Source organism: Somniosus microcephalus, chromosome 1 (genome assembly GCF_052327205.1).
Source record: "Somniosus microcephalus isolate GS21.2 chromosome 1, FLI_Smic_1.0, whole genome shotgun sequence".
Lineage (NCBI taxonomy): Eukaryota > Metazoa > Chordata > Chondrichthyes > Squaliformes > Somniosidae > Somniosus > Somniosus microcephalus.
Genome location: NC_140987.1, coordinates 396,210,698 through 396,234,398, shown reverse-complemented (window position 1 = coordinate 396,234,398; position 23,701 = coordinate 396,210,698). Strand labels below are relative to the sequence as shown.

Here is a 23,701-nt window from a genome sequence, read left to right as displayed (position 1 = left end):
CATGGGGAGTAGCCTGGTACATTGTGCCATGGAGTGTAGCCTGGTACAGTGTGCCAAGTGGTGTAGCCTGGTACAGTGTGTCATGGGGTGTAGCCTGGTACAGTGCACCATGGGGTGTAGACTGGTACAGTGCACCATGGGGTGTAGCCTGGTACAGTGTGCCAAGGGGTGTAGCCTGGTACAGTGTGCAGTGGGTGTAGCATGGTACATTGTGCCACGGGGTGTAGCCTGGTTCATTGTGCAATGGGGTGTAGCCTGGTACAGTGTGTGGTGGAGTGTAGCCTGGTAGTGTGTGCCTTGGTGTGTTGCCTGGTACAGTGTGCCTTGGGTTGTAGCCTGAAACAGTGTGCCATGGGGTGTAGCCTGATACAGTGTGCCATGGGGTGTAGTCTGGTACAGCATGGCATCAGGTGTAGCCTAGTACAGTTTTCCATGGGATGTAGCATGATACATTGTGCCATGGGGTGTAGCCTGGTACAGCGTGCCTTGGGGTGTAGCCTGGTATAGTGTGCCATGGGGTGTAGCCTGGTACAGTGTGCCATGGTGTGTAGCCTGGTACAGTGTGCAGTGGGGTGTAGCCTGATACAGTGTGCCATGGGGTGTAGCCTGGTACAGTGTGCCATGGGGTGTAGCCTGGTACAGTGTTCCATGGGGTGTTGCCTGATATAGTGTGCCATGGGGTGTAGCCTGGTACAGTGTTCCATGGGGTGTAGCCTGGTACAGTGTTCCATGGGGTGTAGCCTGTTACAGTGTGTCATGGGGTGTAACCTGGTACAGTGTGCCATGGTTTGTAGCCTGCTACAGTGTGCCATGTGGTGAAGTCTGGTACAGTGTGCCATGGGGAGTAGCCTGGTACATTGTGCCATGGGGTGTAGCCTAGTACAGTATGCCATGGGGTGTAGCCTAGTACAGTGTGTCATGGGGGGTAGCCTGGTACAGTGTGCCATGGGGTGTAACCTGGTATAGTGTGCCAAGGGGTGTAGCCTGGTACTGTGTGTCATGTGGTATAGCCTGGTACAGTGTGCGTTGGGTGTAGCCTGGTACATTGTCCATTGGGTGTAGCCTGGTACAGAGTGCCATGGGGTGTAGCTTGATACAGTGTGCCAAGAGGTTTAGCCTGGTTCAGTGTGCAATGGGATGTGGCCTGGTACAGTGTGCGGTGGGTGTAGCCTGGTACTGCGTGCCATAGTATGTAGCCTGGTACAGTGTGCCTTGGGGTGTAGCCTGGTACAGTGTTCCATGGGGTGTAGCCTGGTTCAGTGTGCCATGGGGTGTAGCCTGGTTCAGTGTGCCATGGGGTGTAGACTGGTACAGTATGTCATGGCGTGTAGCCTGTTTCAGTGTGCCATGGGGTGTAGCCTGGTACAGTGTGCCATGGGGTGTAGCCTGGTACAGTATGGCACGGGGTGTAGCCTGGTACAGTGTTCCATGGGGTGTAGCCTGTTACAGTGTGCCATGGGGTGTAGCCTGGTACAGTGTGCCATGGGGTGTAGTCTGGTATAGTGGGGGTTGGGTGTACCCTGGTACAGTATTCCATGGGGTGTAGCCTGATACAGTGTGCCATGGGGTGTAGTCTGATACAGTGTGCCATGGTTTGTAGCCTGCTACAGTGTGCCATGTGGTGAAGCCTGGTACGGTGTGCCATGGGGAGTAGCCTGGTACATTGTGCCATGGCGTGTAGCCTGTTACAGTGTGCCAAGGGGTGTTGCCTAGTACAGTATGTTGTGGGGTGTAGCCTAGTACAGTGCACCATGGGGTGTAGACTGGTACAGTGCACCATGGGGTGTAGCCTGGTACAGTGTGCGTTGGGTGTACCCTGGTACAGTGTTCCATGGGGTGTAGCCTGTAAGTGTGACATGGGGTGTAGCCTGGTGCAGTGTGCCATGGGGTGTAGCCTGGTACAGTGTGCCATGGGGTGTAGATTGATACAGTGTGCCTTGGGGTGTAGCCTGGTACAGTGTTCCATGGGCTGTAGCCTGATACAGTGTGCCATGGGGTGTAGTCTGATACAGTGTGCCATGGTTTGTAGCCTGCTACAGTGTGCCATGTGGTGAAGCCTGGTATGGTGTGCCATGGGGAGTAGCCTGGTACATTGTGCCATGGAGTGTAGCCTGGTACAGTGTGCCAAGTGGTGTAGCCTGGTACAGTGTGTCATGGGGTGTAGCCTGGTACTGTGCACCATGGGGTGTAGCCTGGTACAGTGCACCATGGGGTGTAGACTGGTACAGTGCACCATGGGGTGTAGCCTGGTACAGTGTGCCAAGGGGTGTAGCCTGGTACAGTGTGCAGTGGGTGTAGCATGGTACATTGTGCCACGGGGTGTAGCCTGGTTCATTGTGCAATGGGGTGTAGCCTGGTACAGTGTGCGGTGGAGTGTAGCCTGGTAGTGTGTGACTTGGTGTGTAGCCTGGTACAGTGTGCCTTGGGTTGTAGCCTGGTACAGTGTGCCAAGGGGTGTAGCCTGGTACAGTGTGCAGTGGGTGTAGCATGGTACATTGTGCCATGGGGTGTAGCCTGGTTCATTGTGCAATGGGGTGTAGCCTGGTACAGTGTGCGGTGGAGTGTAGCCTGGTAGTGTGTGCCTTGGTGTGTAGCCTGGTACAGTGTGCCTTGGGTTGTAGCCTGAAACAGTGTGCCATGGGGTGTAGCCTGATACAGTGTGCCATGGGGTGTAGTCTGGTACAGCATGGCATCAGGTGTAGCCTAGTACAGTTTTCCATGGGATGTAGCATGATACAGTGTGCCATGGGGTGTAGCCTGGTACAGCATGCCTTGGGGTGTAGCCTGGTATAGTGTGCCATGGGGTGTAGCCTGGTACAGTGTGCCATGGTGTGTAGCCTGGTACAGTGTGCAGTGGGGTGTAGCCTGATACAGTGTGCCATGGGGTGTAGCCTGGTACAGTGTTCCATGGGGTGTAGCCTGGTACAGTGTTCCATGGGGTGTAGCCTGATATAGTGTGCCATGGGGTGTAGCCTGGTACAGTGTTCCATGGGGTGTAGCCTGGTACAGTGTTCCATGGGGTGTAGCCTGTTACAGTGTGTCATGGGGTGTAACCTGGTACAGTGTGCCATGGTTTGTAGCCTGCTACAGTGTGCCATGTGGTGAAGTCTGGTACAGTGTGCCATGGGGAGTAGCCTGGTACATTGTGCCATGGGGTGTAGCCTAGTACAGTATGCCATGGGGTGTAGCCTAGTACAGTGTGTCATGGGGGGTAGCCTGGTACAGTGCGCCATGGGTTGTAACCTGGTATAGTGTGCCAAGGGGTGTAGCCTGGTACTGTGTGTCATGTGGTATAGCCTGGTACAGTGTGCGTTGGGTGTAGCCTGGTACATTGTCCATTGGGTGTAGCCTGGTACAGAGTGCCATGGGGTGTAGCTTGATACAGTGTGCCAAGAGGTTTAGCCTGGTTCAGTGTGCAATGGGATGTGGCCTGGTACAGTGTGCGGTGGGTGTAGCCTGGTACTGCGTGCCATAGTATGTAGCCTGGTACAGTGTGCCTTGGGGTGTAGCCTGGTACAGTGTTCCATGGGGTGTAGCCTGGTTCAGTGTGCCATGGGGTGTAGCCTGGTACAGTGTGCCATGGGGTGTAGCCTGGTACAGTATGGCACGGGGTGTAGCCTGGTACAGTGTTCCATGGGGTGTAGCCTGTTACAGTGTGCCATGGGGTGTAGCCTGCTACAGTGTGCCTTGAGGTGTAGCCTGGTACAGTGTGCCATGGGGGTGTAGCCTGGTGCAGTGCTCCATGGGGGTAGCCAGTTTCAGTGTGCCATGGGGTGCAACATGGTACAGTGTGCCATGGTTTATAGCCTGCTACAGTGTGCCATGGGGTGTAGCCTGGTACAGTGTGCGGTGGTGTGTAGCCTGGTACATTGTGCCATGGAGTGTAGCCTGGTACAGTGTGCCATGTGGTGAAGCCTGATACGGTGTGCCATGCGGAGTAGCCTGGTACATCTTGCCATGGAGTGTAGCCTGGTACAGTGTGCCAAGGGGTGTTGCCTAGTACAGTGTGTCATGGGTTGTAGCCTGCTACAGTGCACCATGGGGTGTAGCCTGGTACAGTGTGCGAAAGGGTGTAGCCTTGTACAGTGTGTCATGTGGTAGAGCCTGGTACAGTGTGCATTGGGTGCAGCCTGGTACAGAGTGCCATTGGGTGTAGCTTGGTACAGTGTGCCAAGAGGTTTAGACTGGTTCAGTGTGCAATGGGGTGTAGCCTGGTATACTGTGCAGTGGGTGTAGCCTGGTACATTGTGCCACGGGTTGTAGCCTGGTACAGTGTGCGTTGGGTGTAGCCTGGTACATTGTGCAATGGGGTGTAGCCTGCTACAGTGTGCGGTGGAGTATAGTCTGGTACAGTGTGCCGTGGAGTGTAGCCTGGTACAGTGTGCCTCGGGGTGTAGCCTGGTACAGTGTGGCATGGGGTGTAGCCGGGTACAGTGTTCCATGGGGTGTAGCCTGTTTCAGTGTGCCATTGGGTGTACCGTGGTGCAGTGTGCCATGGGGTGTAACCTGGTACAGTGTGCCATGGTTTGTAGCCTGCTACAGTGTGCCATGTGGTGAAGCCTGGTACGGTGAGCCATGGGGAGTAGCCTGGAACATTGTGCCATGGGGTGTAGCCTGTTACAGTATGCCAAGGGGTGTTGCCTAGTAGAGTGTGTCATGAGGTGTAGCCTGGTACAGTGCACCATGGGGTGTAGCCTGGTATAGTGCACCATGGGGTGTAACCTGGTACAGTGTGCCAAGGGGTGTAACCTGGTACAGTGTGCCATTGGGTGTAGCTTGGTACAGTGTGCCAAGAGGTTTAGCCTGGTTCAGTGTGCAATGGGGTGTAGCCTGGTACAGTGTGTCATGGGGTGTAGCCTGTTACAGTGTGCGGTGGGTGTAGCCTGGTACATTGTGCCACGGGTTGTAGCCTGGTACATTGTGCGTTGGGTGTAGCCTGGTACAGTGTGCCTTGGGTTGTAGCCTGTAACAGTGTGCCATGGGGTGTAGCCTGATACAGTGTGTCATGGGGTGTAGTCTGGTACAGCATGGCATCGGGTGTAGCCTGGTACAGTGTTCCATGGGATGTAGCATGATACAGTGTGCCTTGGGGTGTAGCCTGATACAGTGTGCCTTGAGGTGTAGCCTGGTACAGTGTGCCATGGGGTGTAGCCTGGTACAGTGTGCGGTGGGTGTAGCCTGGTACATTGTGCCGTGGGTTGTAGCCTGGTACAGTGTGTGTTGGGTGTAGCCTGGTACATTGTGCCAAGGGGTGTAGCCTGGTACTGCGTGCCATATTATGTAGCCTGGTACAGTGTGCCTTGGGGTGTAGCCTGGTACAGTGTTCCATGGGGTGTAGCCTGGTACAGTGTGCCATGGGGTGTAGCCTGGTTCAGTGTGCCTTGGGGCGTATCCTGATACAGCGTACATTGGGTGTAGCCTGGTATATTGTGCCAAGGGTTGTAGCCTGGTACAGTGTGCCGTGGGATTTAGCCTGGTTCAGTGTGCAATGGGGTGCAGCCTGGTGCAGTGTGCCATGGGGTGAAGCCTGATACGGTGTGCCATGCGGAGTAGCCTGGTACATCTTGCCATGGAGTGTAGCCTGGTACAGTGTGCCAAGGGGTGTTGCCTAGTACAGTGTGTCATGGGTTGTAGCCTGGTACAGTGCACCATGGGGTGTAGCCTGGTACAGTGTGCGAAAGGGTGTAGCCTTGTACAGTGTGTCATGTGGTAGAGCCTGGTACAGTGTGCATTGGGTGCAGCCTGGTACAGAGTGCCATTGGGTGTAGCTTGGTACAGTGTGCCAAGAGGTTTAGACTGGTTCAGTGTGCAATGGGGTGTAGCCTGGTATACTGTGCAGTGGGTGTAGCCTGGTACATTGTGCCACGGGTTGTAGCCTGGTACAGTGTGCGTTGGGTGTAGCCTGGTACATTGTGCAATGGGGTGTAGCCTGCTACAGTGTGCGGTGGAGTATAGTCTGGTACAGTGTGCCGTGGAGTGTAGCCTGGTACAGTGTGCCTCGGGGTGTAGCCTGGTACAGTGTGGCATGGGGTGTAGTCTGATACAGTGTGCCATGGTTTGTAGCCTGCTACAGTGTGCCATGTGGTGAAGCCTGGTACGGTGTGCCATGGGGAGTAGCCTGGTACATTGTGCCATGGCGTGTAGCCTGTTACAGTGTGCCAAGGGGTGTTGCCTAGTACAGTATGTTGTGGGGTGTAGCCTAGTACAGTGCACCATGGGGTGTAGACTGGTACAGTGCACCATGGGGTGTAGCCTGGTACAGTGTGCGTTGGGTGTACCCTGGTACAGTGTTCCATGGGGTGTAGCCTGTAAGTGTGACATGGGGTGTAGCCTGGTGCAGTGTGCCATGGGGTGTAGCCTGGTACAGTGTGCCATGGGGTGTAGATTGATACAGTGTGCCTTGGGGTGTAGCCTGGTACAGTGTTCCATGGGCTGTAGCCTGATACAGTGTGCCATGGGGTGTAGTCTGATACAGTGTGCCATGGTTTGTAGCCTGCTACAGTGTGCCATGTGGTGAAGCCTGGTATGGTGTGCCATGGGGAGTAGCCTGGTACATTGTGCCATGGAGTGTAGCCTGGTACAGTGTGCCAAGTGGTGTAGCCTGGTACAGTGTGTCATGGGGTGTAGCCTGGTACTGTGCACCATGGGGTGTAGCCTGGTACAGTGCACCATGGGGTGTAGACTGGTACAGTGCACCATGGGGTGTAGCCTGGTACAGTGTGCCAAGGGGTGTAGCCTGGTACAGTGTGCAGTGGGTGTAGCATGGTACATTGTGCCACGGGGTGTAGCCTGGTTCATTGTGCAATGGGGTGTAGCCTGGTACAGTGTGCGGTGGAGTGTAGCCTGGTAGTGTGTGACTTGGTGTGTAGCCTGGTACAGTGTGCCTTGGGTTGTAGCCTGGTACAGTGTGCCAAGGGGTGTAGCCTGGTACAGTGTGCAGTGGGTGTAGCATGGTACATTGTGCCATGGGGTGTAGCCTGGTTCATTGTGCAATGGGGTGTAGCCTGGTACAGTGTGCGGTGGAGTGTAGCCTGGTAGTGTGTGCCTTGGTGTGTAGCCTGGTACAGTGTGCCTTGGGTTGTAGCCTGAAACAGTGTGCCATGGGGTGTAGCCTGATACAGTGTGCCATGGGGTGTAGTCTGGTACAGCATGGCATCAGGTGTAGCCTAGTACAGTTTTCCATGGGATGTAGCATGATACAGTGTGCCATGGGGTGTAGCCTGGTACAGCATGCCTTGGGGTGTAGCCTGGTATAGTGTGCCATGGGGTGTAGCCTGGTACAGTGTGCCATGGTGTGTAGCCTGGTACAGTGTGCAGTGGGGTGTAGCCTGATACAGTGTGCCATGGGGTGTAGCCTGGTACAGTGTTCCATGGGGTGTAGCCTGGTACAGTGTTCCATGGGGTGTAGCCTGATATAGTGTGCCATGGGGTGTAGCCTGGTACAGTGTTCCATGGGGTGTAGCCTGGTACAGTGTTCCATGGGGTGTAGCCTGTTACAGTGTGTCATGGGGTGTAACCTGGTACAGTGTGCCATGGTTTGTAGCCTGCTACAGTGTGCCATGTGGTGAAGTCTGGTACAGTGTGCCATGGGGAGTAGCCTGGTACATTGTGCCATGGGGTGTAGCCTAGTACAGTATGCCATGGGGTGTAGCCTAGTACAGTGTGTCATGGGGGGTAGCCTGGTACAGTGCGCCATGGGTTGTAACCTGGTATAGTGTGCCAAGGGGTGTAGCCTGGTACTGTGTGTCATGTGGTATAGCCTGGTACAGTGTGCGTTGGGTGTAGCCTGGTACATTGTCCATTGGGTGTAGCCTGGTACAGAGTGCCATGGGGTGTAGCTTGATACAGTGTGCCAAGAGGTTTAGCCTGGTTCAGTGTGCAATGGGATGTGGCCTGGTACAGTGTGCGGTGGGTGTAGCCTGGTACTGCGTGCCATAGTATGTAGCCTGGTACAGTGTGCCTTGGGGTGTAGCCTGGTACAGTGTTCCATGGGGTGTAGCCTGGTTCAGTGTGCCATGGGGTGTAGCCTGGTACAGTATGGCACGGGGTGTAGCCTGGTACAGTGTTCCATGGGGTGTAGCCTGTTACAGTGTGCCATGGGGTGTAGCCTGCTACAGTGTGCCTTGAGGTGTAGCCTGGTACAGTGTGCCATGGGGGTGTAGCCTGGTGCAGTGCTCCATGGGGGTAGCCAGTTTCAGTGTGCCATGGGGTGCAACATGGTACAGTGTGCCATGGTTTATAGCCTGCTACAGTGTGCCATGGGGTGTAGCCTGGTACAGTGTGCGGTGGTGTGTAGCCTGGTACATTGTGCCATGGAGTGTAGCCTGGTACAGTGTGCCATGTGGTGAAGCCTGATACGGTGTGCCATGCGGAGTAGCCTGGTACATCTTGCCATGGAGTGTAGCCTGGTACAGTGTGCCAAGGGGTGTTGCCTAGTACAGTGTGTCATGGGTTGTAGCCTGCTACAGTGCACCATGGGGTGTAGCCTGGTACAGTGTGCGAAAGGGTGTAGCCTTGTACAGTGTGTCATGTGGTAGAGCCTGGTACAGTGTGCATTGGGTGCAGCCTGGTACAGAGTGCCATTGGGTGTAGCTTGGTACAGTGTGCCAAGAGGTTTAGACTGGTTCAGTGTGCAATGGGGTGTAGCCTGGTATACTGTGCAGTGGGTGTAGCCTGGTACATTGTGCCACGGGTTGTAGCCTGGTACAGTGTGCGTTGGGTGTAGCCTGGTACATTGTGCAATGGGGTGTAGCCTGCTACAGTGTGCGGTGGAGTATAGTCTGGTACAGTGTGCCGTGGAGTGTAGCCTGGTACAGTGTGCCTCGGGGTGTAGCCTGGTACAGTGTGGCATGGGGTGTAGCCGGGTACAGTGTTCCATGGGGTGTAGCCTGTTTCAGTGTGCCATTGGGTGTACCGTGGTGCAGTGTGCCATGGGGTGTAACCTGGTACAGTGTGCCATGGTTTGTAGCCTGCTACAGTGTGCCATGTGGTGAAGCCTGGTACGGTGAGCCATGGGGAGTAGCCTGGAACATTGTGCCATGGGGTGTAGCCTGTTACAGTATGCCAAGGGGTGTTGCCTAGTAGAGTGTGTCATGAGGTGTAGCCTGGTACAGTGCACCATGGGGTGTAGCCTGGTATAGTGCACCATGGGGTGTAACCTGGTACAGTGTGCCAAGGGGTGTAACCTGGTACAGTGTGCCATTGGGTGTAGCTTGGTACAGTGTGCCAAGAGGTTTAGCCTGGTTCAGTGTGCAATGGGGTGTAGCCTGGTACAGTGTGTCATGGGGTGTAGCCTGTTACAGTGTGCGGTGGGTGTAGCCTGGTACATTGTGCCACGGGTTGTAGCCTGGTACATTGTGCGTTGGGTGTAGCCTGGTACAGTGTGCCTTGGGTTGTAGCCTGTAACAGTGTGCCATGGGGTGTAGCCTGATACAGTGTGTCATGGGGTGTAGTCTGGTACAGCATGGCATCGGGTGTAGCCTGGTACAGTGTTCCATGGGATGTAGCATGATACAGTGTGCCTTGGGGTGTAGCCTGATACAGTGTGCCTTGAGGTGTAGCCTGGTACAGTGTGCCATGGGGTGTAGCCTGGTTCAGTGTGCGGTGGGTGTAGCCTGGTACATTGTGCCGTGGGTTGTAGCCTGGTACAGTGTGTGTTGGGTGTAGCCTGGTACATTGTGCCAAGGGGTGTAGCCTGGTACTGCGTGCCATATTATGTAGCCTGGTACAGTGTGCCTTGGGGTGTAGCCTGGTACAGTGTTCCATGGGGTGTAGCCTGGTACAGTGTGCCATGGGGTGTAGCCTGGTTCAGTGTGCCTTGGGGCGTATCCTGATACAGCGTACATTGGGTGTAGCCTGGTATATTGTGCCAAGGGTTGTAGCCTGGTACAGTGTGCCGTGGGATTTAGCCTGGTTCAGTGTGCAATGGGGTGCAGCCTGGTGCAGTGTGCCATGGGGTGAAGCCTGATACGGTGTGCCATGCGGAGTAGCCTGGTACATCTTGCCATGGAGTGTAGCCTGGTACAGTGTGCCAAGGGGTGTTGCCTAGTACAGTGTGTCATGGGTTGTAGCCTGGTACAGTGCACCATGGGGTGTAGCCTGGTACAGTGTGCGAAAGGGTGTAGCCTTGTACAGTGTGTCATGTGGTAGAGCCTGGTACAGTGTGCATTGGGTGCAGCCTGGTACAGAGTGCCATTGGGTGTAGCTTGGTACAGTGTGCCAAGAGGTTTAGACTGGTTCAGTGTGCAATGGGGTGTAGCCTGGTATACTGTGCAGTGGGTGTAGCCTGGTACATTGTGCCACGGGTTGTAGCCTGGTACAGTGTGCGTTGGGTGTAGCCTGGTACATTGTGCAATGGGGTGTAGCCTGCTACAGTGTGCGGTGGAGTATAGTCTGGTACAGTGTGCCGTGGAGTGTAGCCTGGTACAGTGTGCCTCGGGGTGTAGCCTGGTACAGTGTGGCATGGGGTGTAGCCGGGTACAGTGTTCCATGGGGTGTAGCCTGTTTCAGTGTGCCATTGGGTGTACCGTGGTGCAGTGTGCCATGGGGTGTAACCTGGTACAGTGTGCCATGGTTTGTAGCCTGCTACAGTGTGCCATGTGGTGAAGCCTGGTACGGTGAGCCATGGGGAGTAGCCTGGAACATTGTGCCATGGGGTGTAGCCTGTTACAGTATGCCAAGGGGTGTTGCCTAGTAGAGTGTGTCATGAGGTGTAGCCTGATACAGTGCACCATGGGGTGTAGCCTGGTATAGTGCACCATGGGGTGTAACCTGGTACAGTGTGCCAAGGGGTGTAACCTGGTACAGTGTGCCATTGGGTGTAGCTTGGTACAGTGTGCCAAGAGGTTTAGCCTGGTTCAGTGTGCAATGGGGTGTAGCCTGGTACAGTGTGTCATGGGGTGTAGCCTGTTACAGTGTGCGGTGGGTGTAGCCTGGTACATTGTGCCACGGGTTGTAGCCTGGTACATTGTGCGTTGGGTGTAGCCTGGTACAGTGTGCCTTGGGTTGTAGCCTGTAACAGTGTGCCATGGGGTGTAGCCTGATACAGTGTGTCATGGGGTGTAGTCTGGTACAGCATGGCATCGGGTGTAGCCTGGTACAGTGTTCCATGGGATGTAGCATGATACAGTGTGCCTTGGGGTGTAGCCTGATACAGTGTGCCTTGAGGTGTAGCCTGGTACAGTGTGCCATGGGGTGTAGCCTGGTACAGTGTGCGGTGGGTGTAGCCTGGTACATTGTGCCGTGGGTTGTAGCCTGGTACAGTGTGTGTTGGGTGTAGCCTGGTACATTGTGCCAAGGGGTGTAGCCTGGTACTGCGTGCCATATTATGTAGCCTGGTACAGTGTGCCTTGGGGTGTAGCCTGGTACAGTGTTCCATGGGGTGTAGCCTGGTACAGTGTGCCATGGGGTGTAGCCTGGTTCAGTGTGCCTTGGGGCGTATCCTGATACAGCGTACATTGGGTGTAGCCTGGTATATTGTGCCAAGGGTTGTAGCCTGGTACAGTGTGCCGTGGGATTTAGCCTGGTTCAGTGTGCAATGGGGTGCAGCCTGGTGCAGTGTGCCATGGGGTGTAGCCTGGTACAGTATTTCATGGGCTGTAGCCTGATACAGTGTGCCTTGGGGTGTAGCCTGGTATAGTGTTCCATGGGCTGTAGCCTGATACAGTGTGCCATGGGGTGTAGTCTGATACAGTGTGTCATGGGGTGTAGCCTGGTACAGTATGGCACGGGGTGTAGCCTGGTACAGTGTTCCATGGGGTGTAGCCTGTTACAGTGTGCCATGGGGTGTAGCCTGCTACAGTGTGCCTTGAGGTGTAGCCTGGTACAGTGTGCCATGGGGGTATAGCCTGGTACAGTGTTCCATGGGGGTAGCCAGTTTCAGTGTGCCATGGGGTGTAACCTGATACAGTGTGCCATGGTTTATAGCCTGCTACAGTGTGCCATGGGGTGTAGCCTGGCACAGTGTGCGGTGGCGTGTAGCCTGGTACATTGTGCCATGGAGTGTAGCCTGGTACAGTGTGCCATATTGTGAAGCCTGATACGGTGTGCCATGCAGAGTAGCCTGGTACATTGTGCCATGGGGTGTAGCCTGGTACAGTGTGTCATGGGGTGTAGCCTGGTACAGTGCACCATGGGGTGTAGCCTGGTACAGTGTGTCATGTGGTAGAGCCTGGTACAGTGTGCATTGGGTGCAGCCTGTTACAGAGTGCCATTGGGTGTAGCTTGGGACAGTGTGCCAAGAGGTTTAGACTGGTTCAGTGTGCAATGGGGTGTAGCCTGGTACAGTGTGTCATGGGGTGTAGCCTGGTACAGTGTGCAGTGGGTGTAGCCTGGTACTTGTGCCACGGGTTGTAGCCTGGTACAGTGTGCGTTGGGTGTAGCCTGGTACATTGTGCAATGGGGTGTAGCCTGGTACAGTGTGCGGTGGAGTGTAGCTTGGTACAGTGTGCCGTGGAGTGTAGCCTGGTACAGTGTGCCTCGGGGTGTAGCCTGGTACAGTGTGGCATGGGGTGTAGCCTGGTACAGTGTTCCATGGGGTGTAGCCTGTTTCAGTGTGCCATTGGGTGTACCGTGGTGCAGTGTGCCATGGGGTGTAACCTGGTACAGTGTGCCATGGTTTGTAGCCTGCTACAGTGTGCCATGTGGTGACGCCTGGTACAGTGAGCCATGGGGAGTAGCCTGGTACATTGTGCCATGGGGTGTAGCCTGGTACAGTATGCCAAGGGGTGTTGCCTAGTACAATGTGTCATGGGGTGTAGCCTGGTACAGTGCACCATGGGGTGTAGCCTGGTATAATGCACCATGGGGTGTAACCTGGTACAGTGTGCCAAGGGGTGTAGCCTGGTACAGTGTGCCATTGGGTGTAGCTTGGTACAGTGTGCCAAGAGGTTTAGACTGGTTCAGTGTGCAATGGGGTGTAGCCTGGTACAGTGTGTCATGGGGTGTAGCCTGTTACAGTGTGCGGTGGGTGTAGCCTGGTACATTGTGCCACGGGTTGTAGCCTGTTACATTGTGCGTTGGGTGTAGCCTGGTACAGTGTGCCTTGGGTTGTAGCCTGTAACAGTGTGCCATGGGGTGTAGCCTGATACAGTGTGCCATGGGGTGTAGTCTGGTACAGCATGGCATCGGGTGTAGCCTGGTACAGTGTTCCATGGGATGTAGCATGATACAGTGGGCCATGGGGTGTAGCCTGATACAGTGTGCCTTGAGGTGTAGCCTGGTACAGTGTGCCATGGGGTGTAGCCTGGTACAGTGTGCCATGGGGTGTAGCCTGGTACAGTGTGCGGTGGGTGTAGCCTGGTACATTGTGCCGTGGGTTGTAGCCTGGTACAGCGTGTGTTGGGTGTAGCCTGGTACATTGTGCCAAGGGGTGTAGCCTGGTACAGCGTGCCATATTATGTAGCCTGGTACATTATGCCTTGGGGTGTAGCCTGGTACAGTGTTCCATGGGGTGTAGCCTGGTACAGTGTGCCATGGGGTGTAGCTTGGCTCAGTGTGCCATGGGGTGTAGCCTGGTACAGTATGTCATGGCATGCAGCCTGGTACAGTGTGCCTTGGGGTGTAGCCAGGTACAGTGTGCCTTGGGGCGTATCCTGATACAGCGTACATTGGGTGTAGCCTGGTACATTGTGCCAAGGGTTGTAGCCTGGTACAGTGTGCCGTGGGATTTAGCCTGGTTCAGTGTGCAATGGGGTGCAGCCTGGTACAGTGTGCCATGGGGTGTAGCCTGGTACAGTATTTCATGGGCTGTAGCCTGATACAGTGTGCCATGGGGTGTAGTCTGATACAGTGTGCCATGGGGTGTAGCCTGGTACAGTATGGCATGGAGCGTAGCCTGGTACAGTGTTCCATGGGGTGTAGTCTGTTGAAGTGTGCCATGGGGTGTAGCCTGGTACAGTGTGCCATGGTTTATAGCCTGGTACAGTGTGCCATGGGTGTAGCCTGGTACAGTGTGCGGTGGGGTGTAGCCTGGTACATTGTGCCATGGAGTGTAGCCTGGTACAGTGTGCCATGTGGTGAAGCCTGGTACGGTGTGCCATGGGGTGTAGCCTGGTACAGTGTGCCAAGGGGTGTTGCCTAGTACAGTGTGTCATGGGGTGTAGCCTGGTACAGTGCACCATGGGGTGTAGCCTGGTACAGGGCACCATGGAGTGTAGCCTGGTACAGTGTGCCAAGGGATGTAGCCTGGTACAGTGTGTCATGTAGTATAGCCTTGTACAGTGTGCATTGGGTGCAGCCTGGTACATTGTGCCATTGGGTGTAGCTTGGTACAGTGTGCCAAGAGGTTTAGACTGGTTCAGTGTGCAATGGGGTTTAGCCTGGTACAGTGTGTCATGGGGTGTAGCCTGGTACAGTGTCCGGTGGTGTAGCCTGGTACATTGTGCCATGGGTTGTAGCCTGGTACAGTGTGCGTTGGGTGTAGCCTGGTACATTGTGCAATGGGGTGTAGCCTGGTACAGTGTGCGGTGGAGTGTAGCCTGGTAGTGTGTGCCTTGGTGTGTAGCCTGGTACAGTGTGCCTTGGGGTGTAGCCTGATACAGTGTGCCTTGGGTTGTAGCCTGTAACAGTGTGCCATGGGGTGTAGCCTGATACAGTGTGCCATGGGGTGTAGTCTGGTACAGCATGGCATCGGGTGTAGCCTGGTACAGTGTTCCATGGGATATAGCCTGTTACAGTGTTCCTTGAGGTGTATACTGGTACAGTGTGCCATGGGGTGTAGCCTGGTACAGTGTGCCATGGGGTGTATCCTGGTACAGTGTTCGGTGGGGTGTAGCCTGGTCCAGTGTGCCATGGGGTGTAGCCTGGTACAGTGTGCCATGGGGTGTAGCCTGGTACAGTGTGCCATGGGGTGTACCCTGGTACAGTGTGCCATGGGGTGTAGCCTGGTACAGTGTGCCATGGAGTGTACCCTGGTACAGTGCGCCATGGGGTGTAGCCTGGTACATTGTGCCATGGGGTGTAGCCTGGTAGAGTATGCCGTGGGGTGTAGCCTAGTAAAGTGTGTCATCGGGTGTAGCCTGGTACAGTGCGCCATGGGGTGTAATCTGGTACAGTGTGCCAAGGGGTGTAGCCTGGTACAGTGTGTCATGTGGTATAGTCTGGTACAGTGTGCGTTGGGTGTAGCCTGGTACATTGTGCCATTGGGTGTAGCCTGGTACAGAGTGCCATGTGGTGTAGCCTGGTACTGTGTGCCAAGAGGTTTAGCCTGGTTCAGTGTGCAATGGGGTGTAGCCTGGTACAGTGTGTCATGGGGTGTAGCCTGGTACAGTGTGCGGTGGGTGTAGCCTGGTACATTGTGCCGTGGGTTGTAGCCTGGTACAGTGTGTGTTTGGTGTAGCCTGGAACAGCGTGCCATAGTATGTAGCCTGGTACAGTGTGCCTTGGGGTGTAGCTTGGTACAGTGTTCCATGGGGTGTAGCCTGGTACAGTGTGCCATGGGGTGTAGCCTGGTACAGTGTGCCATAGTGTGTAGCCTGCTACTTTGTGCTTTGGGATGTAGTCTGGTATTTTTTGCCATGGGGTGTAGCCTGTTAAAGTATGCCATGGCTTGTAGCCTGGTACATTGTGCCGTGGGGTGTAGCCTGGTACAGTGTGCCATGGGGTGTAGTCTGGTACAGTGTGTCGTAGCCTGGTATAGTGTGCCGTGGGGTGTAGCCTGGTAAAGAGTGCCATGGGGTGTAGCCTGGTACGGTGTGCATTGGGGTGTAGCCTGGTACAGTATGCACTATGGTGTAGCCTGGTACAATGTGTCGTGGGGTGTAGCCTGGTACAGTGTGCCATAGGGTGTAGCCTGGTATAGTGTGCGGTGGATGTAGTCTGGTACTTTGTGCCATGGGTTGTATTCTGGTACAGTGTGCCATTGGGGTGTAGCCTGGTACAGTGTGCCATCGGGTGTGGCCTAGTACAGTGTTCCATGGGGTGTAGCCTGGTACAGTGTGCCATGGGGTGTTGTCTGGTACAGTGTGCCATGGGGTGTCGTCTGGTACAGTGTGCCATGGGGTGTAGCCTTGTACTTTGTGCTGTTGGGTGTAGCTTGATACAGTGTGCCATGGGGTGTAGCCTGGTACTTTGTGCCATGGAGTGTAGCCTGGTACAGTGTGCCTTGGGGTGTAGCTTGCTACAGTGTGCAGTGGGGTGTAGCCTGGAACAGTGAGCCTTGGGGTGTAGCCTGGAACAGTGTGCCATGGGGTGTAGCCTGGTACAGTGTGCCATGGGGTGTAGACTGGTAGTGTGCCGTGGGGTGTAGCCTGGTACAGTGTGCCGTGGAGTGTAGCCTGGTACAATGTGCGTTGGGGTGTAGCCTGGTACAATGTGCCATGGGGTGTAGCCTGGTACAGTGTGCCATGGGATGTAGCCTAGAGCAGTGTGCCATGGGGAGTAGCCTGGTACAGTGTGCCATGGGTGTAGCCTGGTACAGTGTGCCATGGGGTGTAGCCTGGTACAGTGTGCCATGGGGTGTAGCCTGGTACTGTGTGCCATGAGATGTAACCTGGTACAGTGCGCGATGGGGTGTAACCTGGTACAGTGTGCCATGGGGGGTAGCCTGGTACAGTGTGCCATTGGGTGTAGCCTGGTACAGTGCATGGTGTAATGTCGCCTGGTACAGTGTGCCATGGGGTGTAGCCTGGTACTGTGTGCCAAGGGGTGTAGCCTGGTACTGTGTGCCATGGGATGTAGCCTGGTACAGTGTGTCGTGGGGTGTAGCCTTATACAGTGTGCCGTGGGGTGTAGCCTTATACAGTGTGCCGTGGGGTGTAGCCTGGTACAGTGTGCGTTGGGGTGTAGCCTGGTACAGTGTGCCATGGGGTGTAGCCTGGTACAGTGTGCCATGGGGTGTAGCCTGGTACAGTGTGCCATGGGGTGTAGCCTGGTACAGTTTGCAATGGGGTGTGGCCTGGTACAGTGTGCCATGGGATGTAGCCCGGTACAGTGTGTCGTGGGGTGTAGCCTTTTACAGTGTGTTGTGGGGTGTAGCCTTTTACAGTGTGCCGTGGGGTGTAGCCTGGTACAGTGTGCGTTGGGGTGTAGCCTGGTACAGTGTGCCATGGGGTGTAGCCTGGTACAGTGTGCCATGGGGTGTAGCCTGGTACCATGTGCCATGGGGTGTAGCCTGGTACAGTGTGCCATGGGGTGTAGCCTGGTACAGTGTGCAATGGGGTGTGGCCTGGCACAGTGTGCAATGAGATGCAGCCTGGTACAGTGTGTGGTTGGGTGTAGCCTGGTACAGTGAGTGGTGGCATGAGACTTCCACCTATCTGAGAGCACATCCACCGGCCCCACCATAATTTCTGGGGCTAATGTGATTTTCACAAGTGACATGAGCAGTGGAAATGCTGATCACTGGGAGCTTGCTCATTTTGGCCAGGAAAGGTGTGCTTCCGTAGGATATAAAGGCTAGCAGCCACTTACAAGGGGCAAACACCGAACCTTTGTTTTAGCAGCACCAAGGAAATATCTTCCTCTAAAATCTCAACGAGCACTGCTGATGGGCACAGAACCGCATGTTTTTGGATTCTGATGTTCAAATGCTGCTTCAGGAGTTTAGACTCAGGAGGGAGATCCTCTTTTATCCATCCAGGTTTCAGAGATGCGAACTGCATTGAAATTCTCAATGGAAGTATATGCCTGTAAATCCAACATTTAGTTCTAATTCTTCTAACATTAGCATTAAAGCATTTCAAGGAATTCTATGCATGCCTTATATGGTTTACCCTATGTAAATGACCTTGATCCCTGTGGATAAAAATCATTAAATTGTTACTACTGCCATCAGCTGGCCTGCCTTCCCCATTCCTGGTGGAACTATACACATTGGCCCAGAAATTCGGGTCCCAACGCGTGAGTACGCACGGAGTACTCACGCGTGGACCCGATGGAAGTGCCGGTTTCTTGCATGCACTTCCGATCCTCTGAAGGAAGGGGTTGAGAGGTCGAACGCGTGCGCGCGGGAGTCTGCGCGTGCGTGTTGAACTTCCTTTTTTTTACAGGTTTTTCCGTGCGGGTAAGTCTCTACATTTTAGGAATGTAAAAACCAGGCATAAGGACTTCATTTTAAAAGGTAAGTGGTCAATTAATTAAAATTAAAACATTTTTTCCACAGGTTTATTATTTTTAAATACTTTAAAGTAAGGTAAGTGTATTTTTAGCCCCGTTTTCTTATAAAATTATTTTTTTCAAAAATTTAAATTATTGTTTATTTAAAAAGTGTGATTTAAAAAAAAAATTATTTGAAGGTTAACTACTGTTTTGGGGGCCAGAGTATTCATAAGTTTGACAGGTCTTTCTGTCAATCTTATGAATGGGCTTTTCCCTTCTCCGATTGGTTGCCCATGGCTCACGTGATCCCAGCGGACGCATCGCACTAACTACGCCGCTGGATCACGCAAGCACAGCGCGCCGGGAGCTGGACCGGGCCACAGAGAGGAAATCCACGCAGGCCCAGGCCTCAACTGCCGGCGCGCTAGGTAAGTGTAGGTCGGGGGCTTGCACCCGCGGGAAGCCCCCGACCCGAATTTCTGGGCCATTATGAGCTATGGTTCTCCAGTCTCAACAAAATACTTCAAGCTCCACAAGCCCCACTCCAGGACTTGAGCACATAATCTTCTTCAATGCCGTACTGAGGTATTGCTGCACTGCTGGAGATGCTGTCTTTTGGATGAGATGTTAAACATATATTGACTGCTGCATTTATGTACATAACTATAACGACTGCACTTCCAACGTAATTCATTGGCTGCAAAGTGCTTCAGGGTGTCTGAGAATGGGAATAGCACTATATAAATTCAAGCTCTTTCTGTTATTTCCCAATGCTAATTCCTATATTCTGAGGTAGTTTATTTTTACCTCCCAAGCAATTCAAATGCACCCATTCTTTCCTGAAAAAATACCCTACCTAGAAAATGTCTTTCAATTATCAACAAACACAGGTTGGGAATAGAAATTGGTCCTTGTTGTTTTTGTTTTACAGGCATAAAACAGGTGCCAAAAGGATCAATTTTGGGGCACAACATTCTGCGTCCCAAGGACGCCTGAAAAACGTCCTACCCGAAATTGTAAGTTCTGATGGCTGCTTACTTGTTTACTGTTAAATCACGTAGAGTGAATCAAATTGGCTGAAGACTAGCATCTGTAATGGAGGAGGCCAAGATGGATCATCTATTCGGCACATCTGGCTGAAGATGGTTGCAAACGCTTCAGCCTTGTCTTTTGCACTCACGTGCTGGGCTCTGTCATCATTGAGGATGGGGATGTTCATGGAAACACCTCCTCCCATTAGTTGTTTAATTGTCCACCACCATTCACAACAAGATGTGGCAGGACTGCAGAGCTTTGATCTGATCCGTTGATTGTGGGATTGCTGAGCTCTGTCTATAGCATGCTGCTTCCGCTGTTTAGCATGCATGTAGTCCTGTGTTGCCGCTTCCCCAGATTGGCATCTCATTTTTAGGTACGCCTGGTGCTGCTCCTGGCATGCTCTTCTACACTCCTCATTGAACCATGGTTGGTCGCTTGACTTGATGGTAATGGTAGAGTAAGGGATATGACAGGCCATGAGGTTACAGATTGTGGTGGAATACAATTTTGCTGCTGCTGATGGCCCACAGTGCCTCATGGATGCCCAGTTTTGAGCTGTTAGATCTGTTCTAAATCTATCCCATTTAGCACTGTGGTTGTGCCACACCACACGATGGAGGGTGTCCTCAGTGTGAAGACATGACTTCGTCTCCACAAGGACTGTGCGGTGGTCACTGCTACCAATGCTGTCATGGACAGATGCATCTGCAACAGGTAGATTGGCGAGGACAAGGTCAAGTAGGTTTTTCCCTCGTGTTGGTTCTCTCCCCACCTGCCACAAGCTCAGTCTGGCAGCAATGTCCTTCAGAACTCAGCCAGCTCAGTCAGTAGTGGTGCTACCGAGCCACTCCTGGTGATGGACATTGAAGTCTCCTTCCCAGATTAAATTCTGTGCCCTTGCTACTCTCAGTGCTTTTTCCAAGTGGTGTTCAACATGGAGGAGTACTGATTCATCAGCTGATGGAGGGCGGTAGGTGGTAATCAGCAGGATGTTTCCTTGCCCATGTTTGACCTGATGCCATGAGACTTCATGGTGTCCGGAGTCAATGTTGAGGACTTCCAGGGCCACTCCCTCCTGACTGTATAGCACTGTGCTGCCACCCCTGGTGTGTCTGTCCTGCCGGTGGGAAAGTATATACCCAGGGATGGTGATGGAGGAGTCTGGGCCATTGGCTCATAGGTATGATTCTGTGAGCATAACTGTGTCAGGCTGTTGCTTGACTAGTCTGTGGGACAGCTCTCCCAATTTTGGCACAAGTCCCCAGATGTTAGTGAGGAGGACTTTGAAGGGTCGACTGGGCGGGGTGTGTCTTTGTCGTGTCCGAATCCAATGCCTAGTTCGATGTCAGGTCGTCCATCCAATTTTATTCTTATTATTGTTTTTTTGTAGCAGTTTGATACAACTGAGTGACTTGCTAGGCCATTTCAGAGGGCAGTTAAGAGTCAACCACATTGCTGTGGGTTTGGAGTCACATATAGGCCAAACCGGGTAAGGTGTAAAGGAGCTACGTTAGTGGTCTCTGGATTGGAAAAGCTAGATTTTTTTATTTTTTATTAATTGACTGGTGGCATGAGGTAAAAAGGAAAATGACATTGAAATTCTTTTAGGCCATTCTTAACGCAGCAAATGGGCATCGGGAACGATCCCTGTGCTGAAGATGGAGGCTGGAGGATCACCCCACTCCCAGGGTCTTAACAGAGGGTCGCTGTTGGCGAGACAGGTGACCCAAAATTGCATTCCTTTGTCAGGCAAGCTGCCTGTGGAGTCACGACAGGCACCTGCAGCACACCCTGAATATTTAGATGATGATATCTATGTTTAGCTTTTATTCGATTTGGATGTTGCAGCTCTTGTAACTATTCTTCCTTGTTGAGTTGAGTAGCTGAAACGTATCCTCAGATACATGAGCAAAGTCAATTTGACAGAAAACAAAAAAGGGGCCATTAGTACTTACAGAATTGTTATGTGAGCTAGATGCAGCTGCAGGGGCCAATGAAATAGCTGCAGACCTATCAAGGAAAGCATCAAAATCAACCTCCTCAAGAAGGTTAGTCATTCTCCTTCCAGAGAAGTAATTTTAAACAATTTTGCAAAAGCCCTTTCCAATAGAACTTTAAAGGAATACACACTGTATTGCAATCATTTTCCCTTTTCAGTAGACTTCCCATGGCATAACTGCTTGCCTACAAAGTCCTGTTTAGAAAGAGAGAAAAACACTTACAAGAAAACTTTTAATTCCCCCAGTCCAACTCCCAAAGTCATAACTCCATTAATAGAGAAAAAGACTTTTCGGTTCTGTCAAAAAAATAAATCTTTTTGACAAGACTCAAAAGAGCAACTGCTTTTATTTACTTTTATTTAAATATCTGTAACCTATCCAGGAGAAATTAGTTTTGATCTGAAAGAGAGAATTACTGTAGGCTACAAAATGCTCAAAAATAGACCAAATAAAATATCAAAAATCAAAGTTTTTTGGGGGCAGGGCCATTCCCAGTAGAGAATAAATCTCAAATCACTGTCGGCAGCATAAAGCTTCTGGTGGGAGCTGCACCAGATGGCTTCTGTCTTGCTGATGTTGAGCTGGACAATGTTTTGGTTTTTCCAGGACTTGACATCCACCGGACAGATGGCACAGTGACAGCCATGAATCTTGAGTAGTGTTATTGAAACAGTGCTGTGTGTTATTGGCATATATATGGAAGCTTACTCCATGCTTACTGGTGCTGTCACCAATGGAAGGCATGTAATTGAGGAATAGGAGAGTGCTGAGGATGGAGCCTCAGTGCACATCAGAAGCGGGGGAGGGAGAATAAACCTTTAAGGGTGATGTACTGGCTTTGCTGGGACAGGTAGGAATGGTGCTAAGTTTTAATGGTGCCAAAGAGGTACATAGGAACAGGAGGAGGCCATTTAGCCCCTTGAGCTTGTTCCGCCATTCAGTGAGATCATGGCTGATCTGTGACCTAATTCCATACACATGCCTTTGCCCCATATACCTTAATACCTTTGGTCAACAAAAATATACAATCTCAGATTTAAAATTAACAGTTGACCCAGCATCAATTGCCATTTGCAGAAGAGAGTTCCAAACTTCTACCACCCTTTGCATGTAGAAGTGTTTCCTAATTTCACTCCTGAAAGGCCTGGCTCTAAATGGAGCACAGAGGAGAGATGGTGGAGGAGGATGGAGTGGTTAAGTTTGTCAAAAGCTGCAAAGAGAAAAACCACACTTTGGTCACAGTCATATCGGGTGTCATTAGTGACATTGACCTCGGTGGCCTCAGTTTGTTGGCAAGGCAGAAGCCGGACCCAAGGGATTCAAATAGGAAGTGGCGGGAGAATTGAATGGTAATGGCACTTTCGGACCATGGAGAAGAAGTGGAGGTTAGAGATGGTCAACATTTGTAGAATATATCTTGCCTATCTGCCCTGACTGCTGTGAATATCTTTCACACTTCTCAACCTGTGCTACAGGCATACATATAGGATTACATAGGATATACAGCACAGAAATAGGCCATTCGTCCCAACCAGTCCATGCCAACATTTATGCTCCACTCAAGCCTCCTCCCGTCTTTCCTCACCTAAATCTCTATCAGCATAACTCTCTATTCCCTTCTCCCTCATACGCTTCTCTAGCCTCCCCTTAAATGCATCTATACTATTTGCTTCAACCACTCCCAGTGGTAGCAAGTTCCACATTCTCACCACTCTCTGGGTAAAGAAGTTCCTTCTCAATTCCCTATTTGATTTCTTGGTGACTATCTTATAGTGATGGCCTCTAGTTATGCTCTTCCCCACAAGTGGAGACATTGGGCTGGAGAAAAGAGACCCAGCCTGTTCATCCTTTCCTGATAGGTAGGTATACCCTCGCATTTCTGGTAAAGGTTGACTATCCCTTATCCGAAAACCTTGGGACCAGCTGTGTTTCGGTTTTCGGAAATTTTCGGATTTCAGAAGGTATTATTTCAGACTGGGAAACTCTGAACATTAAATTAATTTGGTAATTAGTATTTGTATTTAATATAAATTTTAAAAGTTCAGGCTACCTCTTGCGACTGTTCCGTGTCTCATTCCCCTTCCTGCTTCTCTGTGCTGCCGCTCACAGTCTGTTTACAGCTCTCCCTGCTCCGTGTCTCATTCCCCTTCCTGCTTCTCTGAATTCCTTGACTTAGCGGGGGTCTGGGGCTCGACTGCCGCCGCCAGTTGTGGGAAAGCCGGATATCGGCTGACTCCTACGCTAAGCTGGCCCGCAAATCAGGTCGGGGGGAGGGGGGAGAAAAGAATATCGGATGGGCTGCTGCAGCTATCGGACAGGCCGCTGTATTGTTGGGTTCACTCTCCCGGTACCTCCTTCACACTGCCCGGCTCGGCCTGCAATCTCCTACCCAGGAGGGAACTCTGTGACCCTCTGCCCTGCTCACAGGGAAAGGCAGAGCTACCTCAGTCACACTTAACATCGAGAGCGAAGGCCGGCGTGTCGACAATCTGCAGGAATTCTTGTTCTGGGCCCCGGAGGACCACTCCTGTCATGTTTTGCGCCACTCGGGTCATGTTGTGCGCACGACTTACGCTGAACGAAAAAACTTTCGGTTATTAGAGGTTTTCGGTTTTCGGAAGTTCGGA

The 23,701-nt window shown here is 52.5% G+C and overlaps 1 protein-coding gene across 1 annotated transcript in view; it reads left to right on the top strand.

Moving 5' to 3' along the window:
• Window positions 1–23,701, top strand: part of LOC147125125 (rho GTPase-activating protein 6-like) — a 341,140-nt gene that overhangs the window by 85,344 nt on the left and 232,095 nt on the right. The window contains exon 2 of the mRNA XM_085997712.1: window positions 18,968–19,052. Coding sequence (XP_085853838.1) covers window positions 18,968–19,052 — 85 coding nt within the window. The remainder of the gene's footprint in view (window positions 1–18,967; window positions 19,053–23,701) is intronic.